At 39.8% G+C, this 19,614-nt stretch overlaps 2 protein-coding genes across 2 annotated transcripts in view; one reads left to right on the top strand and one right to left on the bottom strand.

The window, feature by feature from the left end:
* The window catches only part of LOC127003206 (uncharacterized), a 76,459-nt gene extending 68,754 nt beyond the window's left edge, over positions 1-7,705 (bottom strand). The window contains exon 1 of the mRNA XM_050869585.1: positions 7,238-7,705. Within this exon, the coding sequence (XP_050725542.1) occupies positions 7,238-7,396 (159 nt within the window). The 5' untranslated portion in view covers positions 7,397-7,705. The remainder of the gene's footprint in view (positions 1-7,237) is intronic.
* Positions 7,706-11,030: 3,325 nt separating this feature from the next.
* Positions 11,031-19,092, top strand: LOC127003992 (CDP-diacylglycerol--inositol 3-phosphatidyltransferase-like). The gene is made up of 4 exons (XM_050871132.1): positions 11,031-11,234; positions 13,403-13,537; positions 14,961-15,114; positions 18,449-19,092. Exons 1-4 carry the CDS (start codon positions 11,195-11,197, stop codon positions 18,762-18,764), a joined length of 645 nt encoding a protein of 214 aa, XP_050727089.1. The 5' UTR covers positions 11,031-11,194; the 3' UTR covers positions 18,765-19,092.
* Positions 19,093-19,614: the final 522 nt, after the last annotated feature.

The following is a 19,614-nucleotide window of genomic DNA, read 5'->3' as shown; positions in this document are numbered from 1 at the left end:
GTAACAGGTCACTATATTAGCAGTAAAGATAGTCCTCAAGTTACGATGGGTTCAATTCCAACAGGCAAGTTGTAAGTCAAAATTTACATAAAAATCAAATAAAATGTACGACGTGTATTATTACATACCTTTCAGATGGGACCAATAACCAGTGGGTGACTATATCCCTCGCTTGCTAGGCATTGGGCACATACGATAGAAGTGTGATGTATGCAGGAAATATTTCTTCTTTATGTATTGCTGTGTGATTTATTCAACCATGCCCCGGACTTAAAAGGGGTCCTGGTCGTTTCGGCCGTGAGCCTAAATATTTAGGCCGTAATGTCCAAACTGGCAAACGGCGGAAACAATATACGGCATAAATTGTTTAGTCGAAATGACCAAGGTTTATCAAGAAGTTTTGCTCATCTTGACTGAACCATCCAAAGGACGTAAATTATTTCAGCCTTAATAAAGACCACATGGCAGATGACTTTCTGTTAGCTGATGATGCTTGCCACTTAATCTTTTCAAGCTCAAGACATAAGATTATAGTGAAGGATTCCAGAACTTGGTATTGCGATGAAACTTTGTTTTGTAAAAGCTCCTTATATTCGTCTCTTGTATATTCCTTATATTCAGCTCTTGCGCTTGTAAAAGGAGAGAAACAAGTGAAACAAGTCCCACTCGTTTTTGTTTCAATGACTAGAAGGCATAAGAGACACAACAAGGTCATGCAGTGCATTGAGAGGGTCTTGCCAGAGGTGAAGCTAAAGACTTTAGTTAGTGGCTGATTTTGAGGTTAGTTTTGGAGGAGCAATGAGAAATTTATTTCCTGACATCACAATACAGGGGTATTCCACTGGCAGCAGGCAGAGTGGAGAAAGATAGATTCCCTTGGGCTTTGAGTGTCGTATAATTATGACATCAGGGGCCCTTCATTCATATATTAAGAAGGTACTGGCACTATTACATTTCTGTAGAGCACATCAATCATTCAATCAAGAAGCTCGCGTTACGTGCAGAGCTTGCCGACCCTTAATCAATTGCCTACATCAAGATCTCATGGATAGAAGGGGCTATGTGAAGTCCAGGCACTTGAAGTGTTATAACACGACTGTCCGCACGAATAATGACAGAGGGTTGGCACAGAAGACTGAACAGTCGCTTTATATTATTTTTATTATTTCTTGTAGAATAATGTATGGTAGCTCTTTTCTACAGAGCTGAAGTTTGTTTTATTTTATTTAACTACAATTCTTTGTCCGATAATGTAATATAATGAAGTAGGTGGTCCTTTCGTAAGACGTAGTCTGGCAGCCACAGTTCACCAGCCACTCATTGTACTTGTCAATAGGCGCACCAAACATCACCATAGCCGATTCAGGATTCAGGACATTTCCTAACTTATAGGCAGTAATGTTATAATAGTAGTTCATAAAGAATCCTTCTATCTAAAAACTAACTAAAATTATGAGTAGTCTTTTTCTTGAACAGAACGATAACATGAAAAGGTGTTCATATTTAATACGACAACTATGGGCAGAGGCAGCAGCGCACGCCATTTTGCGGGTATCAGCTACCTTAAATAAGCATATTTCTACTGCGTAAAGCAGGTGATGTCACTTAGTGTGACTTCGTGAGCTTTCATATTTATCTATATGTATATATTTCATGGAGGCATAACTTACATTACTACTATCAATTTTACTAGTGACACAAATTTGTGACTTTATCACAATAGAATTTCACTCAGTTAAGTGAATCAGACACTATAGAAATATTACCAGTGTGTGTATGAATGAAGAGAGAGATAAGCACATACTTTGATGTGCAGACCCCCCCCCATTCGCAGCCTCACTGTTCACGGATTCCCTTATACGCAGTCTGATCCTTACTAAGTGCCGCTTTCACAGTCACTTTTGTTTGTTTTGATCGTTACCTATGAGTGGCGATTGCCGCTACAGTATTTCCACATGAAAGTGGCCTATGGGGTAGTGGCGGCTGCAGAGGAAACGAGAGGTGTTGAGTGTGTGTGACAAGGTGCGGGGCGGGGCTAACCCCACAGCCACTACTACCCCATCGGCCAGTTTCACATGGAAATAATATAGCGGCGATCGCCGCTCATTGGTAACGATCAAAACAAAGAAAAGTAACTGTGAAAATGGCCCTAAATCCCAATATTATACATTTAAAATCCTTGATACTTACTGGGACCTACCAGAACTGGTCCTTCTTAGACTCGAGGCTACTGCTTTGAGGAGTAAACAAACATGGCGGAGACTGGCAGAGGGGTAACGGGTATAAAGTTTGTACGTGCGTACCGACGGGAACAGCGACAAATGGACCTTCCGAGGGCCCAGTAAACACTCAAATTAATAATATAATGGATGTATATGGATTTACATGTGAATATTAACACAAAGGGGAGAGACGAGAATTCACTAATACTTGATGGCTGGGTGGAAGACGGTAAATACTGATGCGCAGTGTTGCCAAACTATCGTACTCATTGCATTGCATTTTTTCGTAGTTTCCGACCGATAACTAATGCAAAAACACCGCTCACCCGCCAACCACCACCGCCTACGCACTCACACTCACCACAACCAACCACAGAGTGAATGTTAAATTATTACAGTCCATATTTAATTTGTGATTTATGTGTATAAAACTATATAACAATGCTTAGAAATGCCCTAGAAATACATTTTTTTTTATTTGATCGAGATAGATCAAAACCCTATTTTCCCTATTTGATTATAGTCCCGTCGATCGCAGATTCGCAGATCACGGGAATCTCGCGGAACCAAATACCCGAGAACGGCAGGGGGCTTTTGTAACTCTAGGATGTCTCGTGGATCATTTATAAATAAAAACAAAAAATCCAGATAGGCTACTCAGTAGCCCACTACTGCCACTCGAAGCACAAAAACAGTCCCTCCGATAAGTTTGAACCCCACATTTGGTGATGTTAGGTGTGCCTACTATTGTCATAGCAGATCGAAGTATACCACTTTATTCATTACCATTGTGTTTACTTGAAGCAATAGGTGTTTATTTTGTGAATCAATTTCCATTCTTTTGCTTGTTAAACTTTAATTTACTAAATTGATATCCTACCACTATTGTTAATTAAATTCTAAATCTTGGCCATACTTTTATTCATTTGGGTAATCTTCTTGTGTTGTGTGTGTGTGTGTGTGTGTGTGTGTGTGTGTGTGTGTGTAGCGGTGTGTATATACAGTCACCTCTTGATTAACACGATGGTTACGTTCCTGGAGATGTCGTGTTATTTAAAATCGCCTTATTTAAACATAATTTCCCCATAAGAAACAATAGCAATACGGGGGGGGGTTATGTTCCTGGACACTGGGAAAGTGCGTACTTGGTGGTGGTTGGCGGGCGAGTGGTGTTTTTTGCGGTAGTTATTGGTCAGAAACTACAAAAAAATGCAATGCGATGAGTACGATAGTTTGGCAACACTGCACTCAGCCCGTGGCATCAGTGTTTACTGGGCCCTTGAAAGGTAAGAACGCCACAATGCTCGTCTTCCACCCAGCCATCAAGTATTAGTGAATTCTCGTCTCTCCCCTTTGTGTTAATATTCATATATATATCCATATACATCCAGTATATTATTAATTAATTTGAGTGTTTGCTGGGCCCTTGGAAGGTCTATTTGTTGCTGTCCCCGGCGGTACGCCTGTACAAAATTTATACCCGTTACCCCTGTCACTGTTGCAGTCTCCGCCAAGTTTGTTTACTCCTCAAAGCAGTAGCCTCGAGTCTCTAAGAAGGACCAGTTCTGGCCAATCCCAGTAAGTATCAAGAATTTTAAATGTAAAATATTGGGATTTAGGTCCGTTTTCACAGTCACTTTTCTTTGTTTTGATCGTTACCAATGAGCGGCGATCGCCACTAAACTATTTCAATGGTGAGTCTTTCTTGACTTCCTGGCAGCATTTTCCTGTGAGGAGGTGGAAGAATGCTTGGGTACCATAGTAGTGGTGAAAAAGCAGTGTATTCCAGAGAAACGTTCCACTCACAGTGTGGGCTAGCTTCAGACTGAGGAGAAACAGAGCGTCTCAGCATGGTTCCCGCCAGAGGTAGTGTGGGTGTGCGTGATGTCATCGATTAAACGCATGTTAAATCGAAAATATCGCGTTAGTTAATCATATCTCCTTAAATATAAACTCGTGTTAAATCAAAAGTGTGTTGTTTAAACTCATGTTAATCAAGAGGTGACTGTATACAGTGTGTGTGTGTGTGTGTGTGTGTGTGTGTGTGTGTGTATATATATATATATATATATATATATATATATATATATATATATATATATATATATATATATATATATATATATATATATATATATATATATATACACAAGGATATTTTTACATCTGAGGTCATCCCAAACTAGACAATTCCTATCTATCTCATGGTTTAGATCCTGTTTTATACGATTTTCTTGCTGATCCCTTCGCCCCTTCGTCCAAAGCATCTCACAGCCAAAACATTTCTTGAGCCAAAGTCCTACGGCCGAATAGTATAACGGCCTAAAGTTCTAACGGCCGAACAGGACAACGGCCACTGATGACCAAGACCAAGACTGATTTGGTAGAGGATGTGAGTGATTAAACATCATACTACCATTAGAACATTTTGAGTGGATTGCTGGTTTTACTACAACTTTTTAATTACCATATGAACTTACGAACAAGACCAATAAGCCAACACCAAAACAATAACAAATTATGCCAACAAATTCAATACCAAACACTATAGGTGCCAAGCACAACTTGTCAAATTTAAGCAATGTGTGAGTAGTCACTCTCCGTGCACCTATTACCAAGCAACTGACTTTCCCTGTAATGACCTCTCTTTCATTAACTTCAAATGAAAGTTCTGGGTGATTTAGAAATGTCACCTGAGCCAAGACCAACACCTAAACAATAACAACAGGTGCCAATAAATATGATACCATGGACTATTACCAGCCCACCGACTTTTTACAGTAATGACCACTTCTTCCTGATCAACTTCAAAGGTTCTGGCTAATTTAATAATGTTGTCACAGACTGTAATGTGAGCAAAGCTTACAGTGTGAACTCCAGAAACACCTGTGGAGGATGCACAGGTGGGCTGGAGTGAGATGAGAGCAAGAGGACAGTGGCAGAGTAAGGAGTGTGTGTGTGTGTGGGGGGGGCATGAATGCCCTGTAAACAAACAGCTGCTCTAGCCATGGCAGGTTATGTGAAATGTCAACTTATTACTTTACCTAGAATTACTATCAATATTGGCCTCGTTATAAGTGCAAGCAGTTGCAAGTCGAATACATACCTGGTAACTCGAGGACTATCTGTAATAGTTTACCATCCCTAGCAGTGGTAGGTTATTATTTTACAGGCTAAAGGTTACTCTGCTTGACAATGATGGTTTATTATTTTAGCAGTGATAGGTTACTACCCAATATTTAAAGGCAGGGTGCTGACAGTTTAAGAGGAAAGTGGCAAGGCACAAGTTCAGTGGTGGCCTGCCTCACCATAATGATATAGGTGCAATCTTAAAATTTTTGAGGTTGATAAGGTAAAGGTAAAGTTGGGGGTATTCATTATAGCTGTGCACGACCTTGGTCCTCATCTCCATCGCATTGGCCCTTGAGCCTGTGGTAGGTAAGAACCTTATAACATTGGGACAGTGTGACATCTGGGTCACCACAGTTTACCTTCCCCAGGTACCTATTTACTGACCAACCCAAAAGGGAGGATGAACAGATGGGTGAGCCGAAGGCTGACTGCCCGGACCAGGATTCGAACCTGGCCCCGCAGATTTGTAGCTAGACACACTAACCACAGCACCACGGAGGTTAATAGGTTATGGTTTAATTGTGGTAATAAGGTCAAGAGGGGCAGAGTTCCATATAGTGGTTACAAATAATTAAACTATTTTAGTGACATTGCCAGATAATAATTTTTGTCACCTCCCACCCCCTAAAGAAACATTCCCTTAGGTCTGAGGGCTTGTTGGGAGAGAAAAGAGGGACTCATTGGCAGTGAAAATCATGGCAATATTAGTTTCATTAGTATTGAAGTATGTTAGAAAACACATGTTACAGGTAATATTTGACAATTCTCCCTTTGTAAAAATTGATCCTCTATATCCTACCTAAAAAAGATGTTATATAGTATAAGAAACCCTAAGTATAGTGCATATTTGAACATTACATACTACTGGATAAAGAGGAACCACCATTGCTTAACTGACATAGTAAAGTAAGAGCCTAACTTGGTGAAAGTGTTAACACTCAATAAATCAAGACTGACCTCTGGATAATGAGTCAACAAATGATGGATTAAGCAAAAACCCACCTAAGTCTGTAAACCTGAAGTTAGCATTTCCTTACTTTAATGTTAATGATGTATGCACAATATTTACACCACACCATGATGATTGCACACACTCCTATCATAACTTAAAATTGTCCTTTCACTGCACTTGGGATAACGGTATTGCTTCTTATACTAACCTACTGAATCAGGATGCAGAGGCGACCAAGAGAGAGACGAGGTAGTTTAGTTTTCGACGTGTATCACTCGAAAATGCAAACATGAGGTGAGTCAGTGGCGCAAACTGGAACACGCACTACTGGCTGGCTGGCTAGCTGGGTGTGGGGGATGACTTGTACCAAACCGCACACACACACACACATCGCTGCCAGAACTCTTACTTAACATAACCCTGAACCTCGTGGCTTAGATCAATATCATCTGTTTTCCATTTTTTCCCCCTCTGCACCCATGATGATATATAAGTATAGAGTACACGAAGCCTGCAATCTTGGGTTTCTCTCGTTTCTCACTGGTTAATAGCAAGCATATGGACTCACGTGCTGCTGCAGTGATTTATTTGCAACTGTTCCCGAGTAGTGTGTGTGACTGGCTGGTTTGTGTATGTGGTGAGCAGCCAGACGAGAGATAAGAGTGGAAGGCGGAGTGGCACAGGCAGGGCGTGACTCCACTTCTACTCCATTTGGTGGTGGTCACTGCTGCTGCTACTACTGCTGCTACTCCAGTGACAACCATATTCCTGCCCCAGCCCACACCTTATTCTTCGTGTGCATGTCCAAGGAATAAAATACTAGGAGTCCCACCATCAACCCACGCACGAGACGTAATTTTCTTGACTCTTTTTCCCCGGCGGAGCCTCCGTAGTCACCACCTACAACAACAATGGCGTATTACAGCCTTACCTTGTCACCCTTCAGCTTGATGGCCTCGGACGTGTCGCTGGAGTTTAAGACGCCTCCTTGGATGCCACCGGACTGATGCTTCAAGGCCTGTGCGAGGGAGGAAGGGCCAGAGTTCTCGGGATCACTCGAGTCTCCGTCCTGCTGGAGACATGCGGCCATCTTGACTGTGTGCTGCGTTGCCGCCGCCACCAGAAATATCTTCCTCGAGTATTCACAGAAACAGCCTCACTTTAGTACCAGCAAAGTATTTTCTCCTTAAATCGCCATTCCACTAATCATTGCACCCTCTAAAGTAAGGTAACCATCCCATCAATCCAGTGAAAAAATACATTGATGGTTTGTATTGTTTTGCTGGTCGCCTTCGTGAGCGCGGCGCCCTCCCGTGACCCCCAGGCAGGGCACTCCTGAGGGCGGCTCAGGCACCGGCCTAAAACTACCTGCGACAGGATGAATACAGATCACACGACGTTAATATAACATCATCTGGCATAGCAGGACGCGAGTAGCGGAATGCGAGTAAGAGGTTGAAAAGAAGAGGAAAACAACGAAAACAAGTTAATCAAGGCAACCCAGTGTGCACACAGGCGCCACATGGACGCTCATTGGCGGGGCGGCACGTCACGTGACTGCTTGACCGCCTCACCTGTGCGCACGCTGCCCCTAAATATATGAAAATATATATATTATAATATATATATATATATATATATATATATATATATATATATATATATATATATATATATATATATATATATATATATATATATATATATATATATATATATATATATATATATATATATATATATATATATATATATATATATATATATATATATATATATATATATATATATATATATATATATATATATATATATATATATATATATATATATATATATATATATATATATATATATATATATATATATATATATATATATATATATATATATATGTGTGTGTGTGTGTGTGTGTGTATATATATATGAATGTATGTATGCGCTGCCCCCTTCAAATTGAAAATAATTAATACACTAAATGTATGGCAGCTGATATATATATATATATATATATATATATATATATATATATATATATATATATATATATGTGTGTGTGTGTGTGTGTGTGTGTAGGGGAGAGCGGAGATGATTCGGACAGTGGGATGGTCCGGACATCACGTTTTTTTTTTTAAATGAATGTTACTCCATGAATGCCGTGAGATTTTGTGAATGTGCAAAACTTTGTTGCCTTGGTCCACACGGGACACCCACGCCCTCAGAGCTTATCTTTTCGATGGAAGTGCGATTTTATGTTTTTTGGCATCTCGATCGTATGTAATATTTTCAGGGTGTATCGTAAACTCTCACTTCAATAATATGGTAAGTAGCGAAATATACATTATTACGGTGAAGCAGCGATGCACTGCGAAGGTATTAATTGCTGTAAAATACGAACACCCAGATCTAGTGTTGGAGGTGGGGTACGTGTGACCACCCATTTATTTTTTATAGAGTCGTTATGATCCGGACAGTTGTTTTTTTCATGATTCTATCAATTTTATTTCAATTTAAACACTACAGGTGTTGCAACAGTTATAAAAATGTTAATTTGCCATGGTTTATATTGAGATATAATATATGCTCTTGAGAGGAGAAGGAAGCCATAATTTCATAATTCTTGAGATAGTTCTTATAGTTCTCTTTTGTATTTATTTTTTTCTATAAATATTGAGGACATTTTTGTGCTTATACAGATGTCTTGTAATCAGGTACCGGTACCGAAAACTCAGGTACCGTTAGTACCGGTACCGGTACCGGTACCCGAAGGAGTATTTTTTTTTTATCTCTATGACTTCTGATGAAATTCCCAAATAAATTTCCTGTGAAGAAAACTCTCTCTCTCTCTCTCTCTCTCTCTCTCTCTCTCTCTCTCTCTCTCTCTCTCTCTCTCTCTCTCTCTCTCTCTCTCTCTCTGAATAAAGTGAATATTTATTTTTTCGAAGAAAAAAAATAGCATGTATAGTTATTATGGATGTACTCGATCATAGTCTAATAGCAATAACAATATTTATTAGCAACCTAAAAAAGAAAAAGAATCGGACATGAAGAATTATCCAGTAACTCCAATAATTAAATAAAATAATAAAATAATGGAAACGGAAACCAGGACAAAATGGTGGGAACTTGGGGGGACGGTCAGCGAGGCAGTGACTCAGCGTCTCCACACAGGGCCCATACCGCGTGATACCACATGGAGGCGGGCGGGCGCCGAGCGTCACTAAGATCCAGACGGTACCGGTGCTATAGCGGCAATGCGCAGTGCCGAGTGATCATGACGCTTCCCGGCACCCGAGTGATCATGAGGCTTCGCGGTACCAGGTACCGGTACCGGGTACCGCGAAGAATCGATTCTTCGCGGTACCCGATACCGGTACCGGGTACCGCGAAGAATCGATTCCTCGCGGTACCAGGTACCGGTACTGGGTACCGCGAAGAATCGATTCCTAGCGGTATCCGGTACCGGTACGTGGTAACGCGAAGCCTCATGATCACTCGGGTGCCGGGAAGCGTCATGATCACTCGGCACTGCGCATTGCCGCTCCGCGGCGCCCTCGGCGAGAGAGGCGACGGCCGGGATGGTTAAGAGACTTTTGTGACGTGCCGGAGGACTGATTTATTTTTTCATTTCGTGTATTCTTTTTGTTTGTTGCCTGTTGGGGCAGTCGGGTCGACTGCTTCTTTGAGGGGGGGGGATAGTGTTACGCCAGGGGGGATATTTTTTGGGGTATCTGTGTTATTTGTATGGGGGGGGTGCTAGTTTGGGGCGCGGAGGGCTGGTGATGGCCGGCGGCATGGGGTGCATCGCGGCGGCCGGGCCGGGGAGCCGCCGGCCGCGCCGCGGGGCAAGGAGAGAGAGGTCCGAGCTGCGAGAGACGAGGGACGTGTGCCGCTGCCCCTGCGTGCCCTGCCCGCTTTTGTAAGCCCTGTGCTGTGTCTGTGCCCCTCTGAGTACTGGGAGTTACTGTGCCGTGTAAACCAGTGTTCTGTACGTGTTAGAGCTGTTAAGTAAAGTAGAAAACCTGCACTGTGAGCCTCCTTGCCCTGCCTTGCTTCCCTCGTGTTGGGGCGGCCTTGGGAATGTCAGCGCTGTGTGTCTTGCTGTTCTGGGGCGTTCACGGCCCGTGTGTGGTGGTCTGGGGTTGAGGCACACCGCTTGCCCGTGCTTGGAGTCCGGTGTGCGGGCCGGTGGTGTAACATTTGGTGTCAGGAGTGGGATTAGTGAACAGTGAACAGTGAGGCTCGCCGTGTCGTCATGGCGTCTCAGGACGGTGGCCGTGAGGGTGAGAAGGAGGGCAAGGCAGAGGCTGATACGAGTGAGGTGAAGCCGAGGCAGTTGGACTTGCTCGCTGCCGCCGTGACGGCCGGTGTGAAGCAGGAAATGGCAGTGGCTCGTGAGGCACAGTCTGAGCAGGCACGCGAGCAGACTCAGATGGCACGCGAGCAGGCACGCGAGCAGGCGTCTCGCTGTCATAACCGATGGTTTCCTCCCAAGACGACCGACTGTTAGCACACCCCTGTCTTCTCAGCGGCATTGCAGTTAATTAATACACTTTGTATCCCCTCTGTGGCATGTTGCTACAACCGAAGGCTAGTCAGCAAGGCATTGTTACATTAAAAAGCAGCCGAATCCGCTTCCAAAATAGGTAAAAATCATGTTTTTAATACCTCAGATTTCAAAGTCGGCGCGGTGCTCGAAGGGCCAAAAATGGCGCCCAGCAGCCTTATACACAGGGCCGCCTATGTCGGGACTCTCTATAAAGGGACTCTACTACTACTACTTCACCTGCCACTGCCAGAGCCCGGTGTCAACACACACCTGTCAGCACACAGGGATCCTTGGACCTCACTCACCCATTACTTCTGCGCCAGGAGGAAGACAGCGAGGATGGCAGAGAACATATTCTTATTCGTGCCTAACCTCATCGGTGGGTAATAGGCTTCAAGATCATACTGTAAATACTCGGCCTAACCATCATGCTCTGCGGAAGTGTGATCGATAAAAGCCTCCTCGCCCCCTACAGAGGCTGGAGGAAAGATACATAGCTGTGAATTCATAATGACATTCAATTAATATGGCAATGCGTCGTAGTATTCCCTTATGAGATAAATGTATGGGCTGGGCTGATGTATTGGCCCGTATCGTTAAAATGTCTGTCTCGCCTTGACTGTCATGTATTGTGGCAAGCTGTCCCGGTCATTGACTCCATAATGGCTGGAGAAGTTTTGCCTAGCCCTTAGTCTTGCCCGAGGTGTATATTTTCTGAGGTTAATATGCATGTTATGTTCAAGAGTGGGGAAGGTATTATCCCAGAAGTGAGGCCCCACACAGTCATTACTGAGGGTTTTTGTTTAATTGTTGGCTCAGTGTGTGGTGGTGTGTCTGCTCATCTGTGGAAGAAACCCGAGAAGTATATCTGATAGGTTACTAAGTCGGGTACTATTACAAAATTACACCTTTATACCGGTGATGGCTGACATTTCTTTTATTTCATAGGATTTGATAGACAATTCATCTCTGATAACTGTTTCTTTTGCAAATGAATAGTTTTTGAGATTTAAACAGCCAATTAAGTGTTGATAGATTATTATTTTTGCAGAAGTTTTATCTTCAGCAATGATAGGTTTTTGATTTAAGGATGATAGGCATTGGCACATCCAAGGGGATGCCCAGGGGGCCCGGGCCTACCCCTCATGGTCCTCAGCGGATACAGGAAAACTAGCTCAAAAGCGCACTGCGGCTATAACAAAAAACTCACAGGACATTCCAAATTGTGTGTTAGGAAATTTCGTCGTACACTTCAACAATCGGGCCCCCCCCAAAAAATTTTCCTGGATCCGCGCCTGGTGATAGGTTACTATCCATTAAGTATTAGTTTAAGAGAATGTTGAGTGGGAGGACATGGATTCAATGATGTCATTTTCCATCATACTGAGATGGGTGTGATTCAGGAAATTTATTATAGGTATTCCCCCAAACAGTTATTACAAGTGCTCCCCTACTTATGAATGTTCAAATTACAAACTTGCAGAGATGGCTACAAACTAACCTGTCTGGAATGCTTTGCCCCACACTCCCTTTCTGGTCATGAGGGGGGACAGCACAATCAATTGAGTTATTGGTAGTGCTGGAATAGCCTGATGTAGGGGGCTTATCTGATAATGTCACTAAGAGCATTTTATATGGTGGGATCAAACCTCAGATACAAGGGAACCACACTATTCCTGACACCTAAATGTGATAACTCGTAAGAATGAGTTATTTGCATTTTGTCTTCCTTGTCTTGCCTGGTTTGTTCCACTCATCTATTATAGCATGTTTATAGAGTTGATTTTGCTTCTATATCTCCTTGTTGAGTCTAAACTTATTTGATATACACATTGCTGCAGGTGGGTTTTTTTCAGTAGTACAAGAATTTTATTAATATTACATGTGTCAATCCTTTTTAACCATTTAAAAAGTCACCATTCTGTCCGCTGTACATGATACGTATAAACAATGGTGTTCCGTGCTGTTCATCTCTTCTCTCTTATTTATTAATGAATTTTACAGAACAAACTTCCGTAGTATATACATCCCTTTCTCTTATTCATTAATGATCTTTAGTACAGGAATAATTAACTTCTGTACACTCACACCAAGGATTCTACTCTGCATTACACTACATTTTTTTCTACAAATGAATCTCACATCTGAATGCTTAACCTATGACCTTGCTGACTGAATGTGAAAGAAGGAACACACACAAGTCAGGCTACCCTGTACTGTATGCTTTTCCAATCATTGAGTGCAAATTGAGGTGTTACATATAATCCTTTTCTATATGTTTAGTTTTGTCATTTTATTCTGCACTTATTCTGGAGACTATTTTCTGGCTGAAAAGAATTAAAAAAAAATATCCATGAGCTTCGAAACTTAAAATCCAAAGACAGATTAAAACAGTTTGCTTTGCATTCATTGGAAAAATCAGGGGTGTACTCTTTCATTACTTTCATCACCAGCCCCAGCATCTTCAGGAAGCAATCACACACAAAGAAGGATCATAAGTAAACAAATAAACTTTTCATCATAACTAATTCTTACTTACTTTGCCAGGTTATGCCCGTATCATCCTGGCCTTGTTGTCATTCTACTACATGCCCACGGATTACATTATGGCTTCCTCAATGTACATCCTCTCTGGTTTCCTGGATGCCTTTGATGGTCATGCTGCAAGAATACTAAACCAAGGTACTGTATGCTCATATTTTTAATTTCTTTGAGAATTGCCCTTTCCCTGTACCATGATATTGTCACACAGGACCCACTCAAACTCATCTTTATGCTGTCCATCTTGCCAATAAGTCAACAAGACTAGTATCAAAGAGTTAATTTATGTCTTCTCCCCTTGATTTTCAATGTTTAATTTTTTAATAGTCTCCCATATAAAATTTTCCTCCTCATTTTCCTCATTTATTGATAATTAGTAATTAATTATTTATTTGTTATTTTTTTCTTTTTCTTGATACTAACATTTATTCAAAAGGAGTAGCAAGATATCTTTGGACTTGGGTTAGCTGTCAATAATACTTTTTTCACCCGCTCTGAAACTTGTTGAGGGAGCAACATCTTGCCACGGTCTACCATAACTATTGAAAACTTGACTTATGGTTTACACTACTGTTTTCATACCATCATAGAATTTTTATACTTCATCATGATTATAAGTTGATGATGGGACATCAATCTGGATTAATTTAATTTTGTAACTTTTATTCAACCTTTTTGGAGAGAGTTATGAAAGGAAGAAGTGTGAGCATGGAGGAAAGAGGGGAATAAGGAACGGTATTATCCTGCCAACTCTGTCATTTGCATCAGAGACGTGGACATGGAATACAGCACAGCAATCAAGAATACGTGCAGTGGAAATGAGTTATATAAGAGGTGCATGTGGTGTGTCAGGATGGGATGGAGAAAGTAATGAAAGCGTGTATGAGTGGTTTGGTATGGGTGCGACAGCGAAAGGAGTGGAGTGGGTGAAGCTTGGTGCACTGAGATGGTTTGGACATGCGATGAGAATGGGGGAGAATGAATTCATGAAGAGAGTGTATGAGGGAAGGATTGAGGGAGGGGGTGTTATGGGAAGACCACCTGTGATATGGATCAATAGGGTGAGAGAGTTGGAAGTAGCAGGATTGATTGTATGTGCTGAGAGGGAGTGCCAGAACAGGAAGAGATGGAGACACTTCTGCCGCGGCCACCCCCTGGAGGGAAGTTCTCTCGAGGGAGCAAGGCGTCAGAGATATAGATAAATAGATAGATAGAATATTCAACCTGATAATGATTCCTGCTACCTTTTCATTGATGCTGATGAATTGTTCTATGCTCCCTGGTAAAATCATTATAATCAAGAAACCAACTCCACAATCCTTTCTATCTACAAAACCTTAGTAGTATAAGATATATCTGTCAGGCACAAGGATACACAAGGAAATGAGGAGACTACAAGAGGCCAGATAGCTTACACGTGGCTTCTACTGAGAGTGGGTTGTACATCCATCTCACTTAATAACATGATAAATGCAAATATTTAAAGTTAAAAGTATTATAAACAATTGTAATTCAGTAATACAGTAGGATACAGTGTAACTGAATATGATTTATCTTTCCACAGCTACAAAGTTTGGAGCAATGTTGGATATGCTGACAGACCGCTGTGGGACCATGTGTCTTCTTGTGACTTTGAGCCACTTCTATCCACAGTATATGTTTCTCTTCCAAGTGTCTATGACCATTGATATATCCTGTCACTGGTTGCATCTCCACACGTGAGTAATAAATGTTGCAGTCATTTATTCCACTGTTCAGAATCACTTAAGTATCTACAAGACTAGATGTATGCCCTGCCACAGACCATTTCCATTGTCCAGTAGGTAATCACTCATGAATCTGAACAAATTCGTCTAAAGGCAGATCAGATATGAAAAGTTTTTTTTGATACAGGGGGTATGAAATTTTGCAACTATGCCCCATCTTGTCTTGGCTACCTGCACTGTGTGGAGCATCACTGCTCCTTTGAGACCCGAGCACTTTAGGGGTGACTACAAGAGCTGTCACCCATGTTGTGTTGCTGGAGTCAATTTTCTGTACCATTTTCCACATCTGGCATAGGTTAACAGACTCAGTGTAGTCTGGCAGGAAGCATTTCAGAGTAATGTTGCTGGACAATTGGTCACGTTAACTCAGTCTCGGGGTAAGTGGGTGGTGGGGTGGTGTAGGGTGGATCCAGGGGCCCAAAGTTAAATTTTGTTCCTGCTTACACTAATAATCAAATTTGGAGTTAGTGGGTTAAAACATTTTATTTGATTTTCACCATCCACTCGGGGCTCTTTATACATAGCAGCAACAGTACAGTACGATTTGATGAGACTGAGGTTTGCCAATAACCTTTCTTGCATCCTGATTATATGTCTTAATTGGAGCTGTGTTTTCCATGGTATATGCTATGATCATGTCCTTTTCTTTATTAAAATAAGAGAAGGTTGATCTTTATTTTGCATCAAACCATGCATGTTTTAAATGCTCAAGTATCTTCTTGAGTGTTAATGCTGTATGTAGATGCTTGCTTTTGGAAGGTTGTTAGTGCACTGTTTACACTGCAAGTAGTAAAATTACCCTTGCCACACAGCTCCCAGAAACCAGGTGCATGGACCAGAAGTATATGGACAAGCTCACATTTTTTGCCAACTCAGAAGGCATGCCACATTCAAATTTATTCCTAGTATTTATTTATCATTATATATATTTATTAAGTCTGGATAGTGCATGTTCAGATGCATGAGTGCTTAACCCGTAAAGCGTCAGAGACGTAAGAGATACGTCGGCTGCTCTCAGACATTCGAGCATCGGAGATGTAAGAGATAAGTCAACCTCCTTCCATCCTTTTCCTGATAAATTACGTCCTCAAAACGTCTCCATATACTGCTCTCATACATTACGCACACCATATATGCTGCCTCCTTGACCCTGCTAACATGAATATCGTCTTTTTTTCCTTTTATTAGTTTTCAATTTTGTAGCGGTTTCTGCTCCATTATTTTTGTGGTAGCCACCTAATGGCACTTCATCCCTGCTAATATGAACACATTCTAATTTCCATTACTTACTCTCCCCATTTCTTGTGTTTTTTTGTGTGTTGTGTTGTGGTTGTGAAACCTTGTACAATATGAATTCTAAACTATGATATGCCTTTTGTTTTGTCGTATGGAAAACAAATACATATTATTAAAAAATATTCGCACTCTGAAAGGCAACACACACAGATTATCTGGTAGTTGTCATCGATTTGATTTTTAGACAAACATGCTCTCTCTCTCTTGAAAGGGCTTTTTTTGTGACTGTATAATTTCTTGAAGCTAGAATATGACATGTTGTTTTCCTCTCAACACAGTAATGATGTTATGCATGTCCCCAGCTCATTGCTCCAAGTGTGAGAAAAAGAGGAAGCGAAAAAACTATATACATGAGGTTTTGCGTAGCCGCTAACTCTACCTCGGAATATCTTGTGCGCCATAATACCACTTTCAGTCAGTTCTTGGCGCAATGACTGTCATTTCCATTCCTTTCATATCATTTAAGACTGGTTTCGCCAAGAAAAAAAAAATCCAAGATGTGGCCGGTGAAGGTGGTGTCATATTTGCCGACGCTTTATGGGTTAATGTGCATTTGTCTTAATTATCATACTAGTAATGAGAAGACTCTGTCCAAATTTTCAGCATGTCTGATTATGGCAAAACAACAAAATTTAGTACAACTAACAGTTTATGTATCATAATATATTGTTATATTACATTACAATATTATATTATTATAATTATGAATATATTATAATAAATAAATGTAAGAAAAGATGGTAAGTACATACAATGAGTTCTTGCAGTGAATGCAAAATAATACTGAGGTAGTATTGGAGTGTGGCTGGGAAAAGGGAATTTGTTGTTTCCCTATTAGGTAGAAACAACAGAGGCAGCACAGATGTTGCACATTTCTTCTCAAAATGAGCCAGCAGTACAGTTATTGTTATCCCCCATCAATTTATGATGACACTGCAATAAATTTTGCCACCAAGATCAATTATGGAGGAATATCTCCACAACTTTCAGTGGCACATGGTCACACACTTGTATTTCATGGCATTTTGTAAGAGACAGCTGAAAAATATGTAGCTCCTGTGACACAGAAAATTGAGATTAGAAAGTGGACGTTGGCATCTAAGGCTCTTCATCTCATCAACTCCCCTTGTCTTACTGACTGTCTATCTCTTCAGTCCTGCTGCCATGTTGCATCTCATTCTATCTTCTATCGATATATTCATGCTGACTGCTCTTCTGAACTTCCTGCATACCTCCCCCCCCTCCCACGGCCCCGCTGCACTCGACTTTCTACTCTAGCTCATTCCTATACTGTCCAAATCCTTTGTGCAAGAGTTAACCAGCATCTTCATTCTTTCATCCCCTTCACTGGTAAACTCTGGAACAGCCTTCCTTCATCTGTATTTGCTCCTTCCTATGACTTGGCCTCTTTTAAGAGGAGAGTATTGAGACACCTCTTCACCTGAAATTGATCTCTCTTTTGGCTACTCTTTACTACTATCTTTTATAGGAGCAGCGATTAGTGGGCTTTTTTTTATCCTCACTTGTTTTTTTTTCTGCCCCAGAGCAGAATCCCTCTTGCTGCAAGAAAAAAGACAGTTTGTACTAGGTATTTTGTGTTGGTTATGATGAGTTAGGTATTGGTTAGGTCATGTTTGTTCATTATGGTTGGAATCTGTCTACAAAAAAAAAGAGATTAAGAATGGTAGAGGAAAACATAGAGGTTAGGATGCATTGTTTTTATAGCAGCCAGCATGCTGCATATGACCTGGCACATGTATTGACCATTTCTTTACACATTTAATAAACTTTTCATCAGTTTCATTGCATGTCAACACTGAACACTAAAAATTCACGAGGATAATAATAGGACAAAAGCATATCTATATCAGTCACTATTGGAATGTATGTCCATAAAGCCTTATTAAATCCCTTTTGTCTATGCTATGCAAGAAATGGATGTCAACATAAAAACCTGTGTATTACTGTGAATCATTTTTCTTTCCCACAGAACTCTTTTGGCAGGTCGTCAAAGTCACAAAGGAATAGATTCCAACCCCAATCCAATCCTGCGCATCTACTATTCCTCCAGGACTGTTCTGTTCCTCATGTGTGCTGGTAATGAGCTTTTCTACTCATCTCTGTACCTTCTACACTTCACAGAAGGGCCATTTATTGCTGGCATTGGATTATGGCGGATGATGTCATATGTGCTGCTGCCTGTTGGAGTTCTTAAGTCAATTTTAGCACTGATGCAGGGCTACAATGCTGCCCTTAGTCTTGGGGAAATAGATGTACAAGAACGTCAAGGTCAAAAGGCCAAGTAAATTCCATTACTCATGGCCAAAAGTAATGGAATTTGTTTTGATATGTTTAGATTTTTTATTAATGTTTCTTGGATTAACTGTGGCAAAGTAAATGAAATTATTAATGTTACTACATGAACAATTTTAATTCCATGAAAATTGACCATAAAATTGTTTTATTAATTAAATTAATCAATATCCATACCAAAGATTTAGTGTATTGACAGTTTCTTGAAGCATGGATGTAATGTGATATTGTTAATCAGTGAATTTTATACTATACCACATAATAGTTACATGACCATATTGTGAATAGCATGTATATTTTTCCATTAGATAGTTCATTATAATTTTTATATATATATATATATATATATAAAAGATATACTACTTTGAATATATATATATATATATATATATATATATATATATATATATATATATATATATATATATATATATATATATATATATATATATATATATATATATATATATATATATATATATATATATATATATATATATATATATATATATATATATATATATATATATATATATATATATATATATATATATATATATATATATATATATATATATATATATATATATATATATATATATATATATATATATATATATATATATATATATATATATATATATATATATATATATATATATATATATATATATATATATATATATATATATATATATATATATATATATATATATATATATATATATATATATATATATATATATATATATATATATATATATATATATATATATATATATATATATATATATATATATATATATATATATATATATATATATATATATATATATATATATA

This window comes from Eriocheir sinensis, chromosome 3 (genome assembly GCF_024679095.1).
Source record: "Eriocheir sinensis breed Jianghai 21 chromosome 3, ASM2467909v1, whole genome shotgun sequence".
NCBI lineage: Eukaryota > Metazoa > Arthropoda > Malacostraca > Decapoda > Varunidae > Eriocheir > Eriocheir sinensis.
The sequence above is the reverse complement of the archived record's forward strand: the minus strand, read 5'-3'. Positions and strand labels throughout refer to the sequence as shown.

What these genes read in the sequence shown, in the direction of transcription:
- LOC127003992 (XM_050871132.1), top strand. Translation starts at nt 11,195, where the DNA reads ATGGCAGAGAACATATTCTTATTCGTGCCTAACCTCATCG. An exon ending in ATTCGTGCCTAACCTCATCG is followed by an intron (nt 11,235 to 13,402) that starts GTGGGTAATAGG and finishes TTACTTTGCCAG; the next exon opens with GTTATGCCCGTATCATCCTG. An exon ending in CACTGGTTGCATCTCCACAC is followed by an intron (nt 15,115 to 18,448) that starts GTGAGTAATAAA and finishes TCTTTCCCACAG; the next exon opens with AACTCTTTTGGCAGGTCGTC.